We start from the raw sequence: 5,365 nt of genomic DNA, 5'->3' as shown, positions 1-5,365 counted from the left end.
TTAATTTATTGTAATTTTTCTATTCGTAAGAAACAACAAAGAAAAATAATGAACAAGATCATTACACATTTTTATCAAAAATATTTATCGATTTAATTTAACTTGATTTGAATTAAACATGAGATATCTTTGGACATAGAAAAATAGACAATTAATAAATGACACACCGCCAACAGATTTTTATTTTTATTTTATAAAAACACCCAATAATAAATATAAACACATTTTAGTTCATTGCAAGCATGGGAACACTCTTGTACTGTAGCGCGGTCCATTCCGAGATCGCCTAATAAAAATATCCTACACATGCAATTAAAATTTAAACAACAATAATCAGAGAAACTGCGAAAAACTTAAACCATCTAACAACCCGACATAATACAAGTGTTCTAAAAAGCTCGATTAAGCGATGCTTAATCTTGCTTAAACTTTAATACGCTTAAGCTCGATTAACGATTTCTTTTTAGAACGAAAAATTTTATTTATTTTTAAAATGAAAATATTTTTATAATTATGTATATTTATAATTTAGAACGGAAGATTCATTTATTTTTAAAATAAAAACATTTTTATAAATATGTATATTTATAATTTAGAACTTGAATTATCTATTAAATCATATATTTGTGGTTAATTTAATATTTTATTTAATGTTTGTCTTAAAATAATTAAAATTATAGTAAAAATTAAAAACGTTTTTTCACGCTTAAACTCGTTTTAAGCTCGCTTAAACTTGAAAATCTTGAAACTTGATCTCCACGCTTCGATGCGCTTCACACTTTTTAGAACCTTTGATAAATCATGAAACTTAATCAATAGAATTCAATCCAATAGATACTGTAACAAAGTCTAAAACTGATAGCCAACTTGATATTATAAAACCTCAAATTATAAATAAAATATTATATATGTTATCCATTCGATGGTTTCTAAGAGAGGAAAATTATCTAGGAGCAATAAATACACAACCGTGCACGGAATACAATCTGAAACTACTCGCCCCCTCTACTCTACGTACGCCTTAATTGCATACCTCCCCACCCAACTACAACTCTTTTATTTTCCCTTGTTGCACCTACCTATCACTATTTATTACTCCTTTTTACACACCATTAACCACAACCAATTCAACAAAAAACGTATTCACGTAAAAGAGTGAGTAGGTGTCAGGTATGGAGCCAAAAAATTTAATTAACATGATTGAAATGATTTTAATCCGACGAATGGATAAATTATTTAGAAAAAGAACTGTTACTGCAAATATAAAAGATAACATATAATATAGATGATGAAAAGTTAAGGAGGACGGATGCAACCACCAATCTCCCTTAGATCCGTCCTTAGTTTGTGTTACATTTAGAGTAGCACTCTGGGCTTTGTTTTAATACAATATGTTCGTGCAAACACTTCATTTCAAAACAATAAATGTAAGGTTCATCATTAATATTTTTTTAATTGCAGTGAACACAACATCTTATATATATAAGAGTAGAAACTGGGATTAGTAAGACCAAAAAATACATGAAACTTTGGTTGTATAAAGATGAAAGTTTGGATAAAATACCTCAAATTTATCTTACAAGTGTCAATTTATTATTTAGTATTGAGCAAAAATTAAATAAATACTCCTATATATATTGAAAAAAGGCAATAATAAATAACAAAAATGAAAGATTCCCGGTTTAACCGAAACCGACTGCTCAAGTCTAGTTTTGTACAACATGTCCAAAAAAAAAAAGTCTAGTTTTGTACAAACTGAATTCAATTCACTTTGTACAAAACTTTTACCAAACCAAAATCATAATTATTTTTAACCACATTCATTAATGCAAAATGCTCCGTGAACATAAAAAAATTCTAGGTTGAGTAACAAATTATATTTAAAATTATAAAATTTAATTTGAAAAAACTATTTCAAAAATATATTAAAGATAGTTATGTAATTTCAAGTGCAATGTGTTATCTAATATATAATATTCGGTATACATATCATTACCTTTAGAAAAATATTTACACCTTGACTTACACCAATATACAATTCTACTCATTAAATACAAAACTACCTAATAATAAGAAATAAAAAAATTTTGTAATTAATAAGAAAACATGTAAATCAAGTTAACAAGGTATACATATAATATTACTCTCATTTTTAAGTATTATAATATATTATAGGGTAATACTACATGTACATTGAATGTTACACGTTGAGTTATACATTACAATTGAAATTACATGATTATCCCTGCATTTTATTTGAAAAAAATCTTTTAAAAATGCATATAGGATAATCATGTAATTTCAAATGTAATGTGTAACCAAACGTGTAACCCTCAGTGTACATGTAGCATTACCCTATATTATAATAATAGAAATGATATAAAATCCAAGGCCATGCATATTCTATCACCTAGCTTTCCTGTGTGTCTGTGTTCCCAGAGAAGAGAAGAGAAGAGAAGAGAAAAGAAAAGAAAAGAAGAGAAGAGGGGAAGAAATAACATGGCCAAATTCCAAACCACCATCTTCTTCTCTTTTCTTTTGTCAATTATCGCCCTCTCTCAGGCGCTTCATTACAACAAACACTTTGAGGTTCTTGATGTCTCCGCCTCGCTGCTGCAAGCTCGTCGTGTATTCTCCGCCCAGAAACCTGCTCCTTACACCGTAACTCTTCAATCCCTCGGACTCCGTACAGGGAATTCATCCACCTTCTCCCTCACTCTCCGCTCTAGATCCTCTCTGCTCCAGAGATATCAGCGTGCTGTCAAGAATTACACTTCTCTCACTCTCTCCCGCCTCGAGAGAGATGAAGCTCGAGTCCAGTCGCTGCTATCCAGGCACTCGCTGTCTGTTTCCGGGTTCTCCACTTCAGATCTCGAGCCGGAGCAGCTGGAATCCCCGGTGACTTCGGGGATCAGTCAAGGGAGTGGGGAGTACTTTGCTCGGGTCGGGCTGGGCTCTCCCGCAAAGGAAATCTACATGGTTATAGACACAGGGAGTGACATCAGCTGGCTGCAATGCCAGCCTTGCACCGACTGTTACCAGCAGACGGGCCCAATCTTCAACCCGGCTTCTTCCTCCACTTACCGGAAACTCACCTGTGATTCGCAGCGGTGCGCCGCCCTTCAGGTCTCCGCCTGCCGTACGGATACCTGTCTTTACCAGGTCTCCTACGGGGATGGCTCCTACACGGTTGGGGATTTCGTCACCGAGACGATGTCGTTTGGCGGTGGGTCGGTTTCTGACGTGGCTCTGGGTTGCGGCCATGATAACGAAGGGCTTTTCGTCGCCGCCGACGGGTTGCTGGGGCTGGGCGGCGGTTCTTTGTCTCTTACCTCTCAAATCAGAGCTACATCGTTCTCGTACTGCCTCGTACACCGCGATTCCAGCGCATCCTCCACCCTAGAGTTCAACGCCGCCCAGCCCAGCGACTCCATCTTGGCACCTCTGCTCAGGAACTCCTTGATCAGCACCTACCACTACGTGGGCCTCACCGGGATAAACGTCGGCGGCCAGCCGGTGGACATACCCGCCTCCACATTTGAAATCGGCGGAGATGGGAAAGGCGGGGTGATAGTAGACTCTGGCACGGCCGTGACGCGGCTGAGGACGGAGGCGTACAACGCCATTCGGGACGCCTTCGTTGCCATGAGTAGCCAGAATTTGCCATCCCCGACCACCGGCTTCGCCTTGTTCGACACGTGCTACGATCTGTCCTCCAAGACCTCCGTCAGCGTCCCGACGGTGTCGCTGCAATTCGCCGGCGGCAGGACGCTGCGTCTTCCGCCGAGCAACTACCTGATTCCGGTGGACGACGCCGGGAAATTCTGCTTCGCCTTCGCGCCGTCGTCGGGGTCACTGTCTATCATCGGTAACGTGCAGCAGCAGGGGACACGTGTCAGTTACGACCTCGCCAACAAAATTGTTGGGTTCAGCCCCAATAAATGCTAGTCACTGCTACCGGACATAAGCAAATTTGGCAGATAATTAGTAGTATTTATTTTTATTTTAACATTTTTATTGTTGCATGTGATTTACTTTTAAGCGCGAGACAAGAAAACAAAGTTACTATAAACAAAAAATTTAAACATCACAACCTAATGTTTTTTCATTTAAAAACATGATTAGGTTTTTTTAAGACGGTTTTACGAATATATATATATATGTAAAATGAGTCGATTTGGTTTCATAATTTAAGTGAAAAATAATATTTTTGACATAAAAAATAATATTTTTTTTATAATGAGATCGAACAAGAGATATGTCTCACGTACAAACCCGTGACACGCTCTTATAAGCATTTTATATTTTTTTAAAAAAATTTGAATTAAATTTCAAATTTTTAAAAAATAGTTGACTAGTAAAAAAAAAATTCAAATTCATGTTATTTTATATTAATATATATAAGTGAATTTCACCCTATAAAGAACACATGAATTTGGATCTTATAAATAATAAATAAATACATGTATTTAACTTCCGCCGTGAACTTTTACCCGGAGACTGTGCAAATAGGTGTTCACATTTGCTCGTATTAAAAATTTCTAAAACTTTTGGCTTTATTTATTAAAAAAAAAAAAACTTTTGCCTTTATTATTTCGAAAATTACATTTAATGCCACGTTTAATAAATATCATAAGGTTGTGTTTGAATATAGGAAATATATATTTTTTGAGTGTATTTTAAATTCATGATAATTATTGTTAAAATTACATAATTTTTAAAATTCATTTGGATTTCATACACACAAGCAACTGAAGAAATTTGGGGAATAAATAAATAAATTCGAAACTCATGGTCTCAAATCCATCTACACAACATCCGTGATTTCATTATAATTTGATAATTGAGTATCATTTAATTTGGGAATTGAAAAATTGGAGGAAAAAAGGGCGGAAAAGTCAAAAAATAATTAATGTAATTTAAAATTGGTAGGAACACTTGTGTCGTGGTGGTGGGGCAACATTTATGCATGGGAAGCGACGTTTGTTTGTTGTTGGCAGAGAGATTCAATGGTATTATTGTTTAATAGAACTGTTTTACGTTAGGTTAGGTACACATTTATTGTAATAATAATTGCCCAAGACTCTGAGGTCCATGTGATATCAATTTGTAACTGGATTTGTCTGGATTCGGATGGAGACTTGGATTTGATCAATATCACCATTTTATATTAGTATTAGAAAATAAAGGTTCTATATGTTTGTGTTTTTTTACATTCTGATCCGTCAAAATCGAGTCTTAATCATATGTATCTTTCGAGTTTTGTAAATTTTAGTAATTTCTTTCGTAATTTATTCTTTTTTTTCTAATGGTGTAGATATATATGACATTGTATATATATCACTGTTATATTTGCGTCATATCA

The 5,365-nt window shown here is 34.9% G+C and overlaps 1 protein-coding gene across 1 annotated transcript; it reads left to right on the top strand.

The window, feature by feature from the left end:
• The first annotated feature begins 2,378 nt into the window (after positions 1-2,378).
• LOC140882122 (protein ASPARTIC PROTEASE IN GUARD CELL 1-like) lies at positions 2,379-4,011 on the top strand. Its single transcript, XM_073287895.1, has one exon. It carries the CDS (start codon positions 2,395-2,397, stop codon positions 3,946-3,948), a length of 1,554 nt encoding a protein of 517 aa, XP_073143996.1. The 5' UTR covers positions 2,379-2,394; the 3' UTR covers positions 3,949-4,011.
• The last annotated feature ends 1,354 nt before the right edge of the window (positions 4,012-5,365 follow it).

Source organism: Henckelia pumila, chromosome 2, assembly GCF_033568475.1.
Source record: "Henckelia pumila isolate YLH828 chromosome 2, ASM3356847v2, whole genome shotgun sequence".
Lineage (NCBI taxonomy): Eukaryota > Viridiplantae > Streptophyta > Magnoliopsida > Lamiales > Gesneriaceae > Henckelia > Henckelia pumila.
This window is presented reverse-complemented; position numbering and strand designations above follow the sequence as displayed.

What these genes read in the sequence shown, in the direction of transcription:
- LOC140882122 (XM_073287895.1), top strand. Translation starts at nt 2,395, where the DNA reads ATGCATATTCTATCACCTAGCTTTCCTGTGTGTCTGTGTTCCCAGAGA.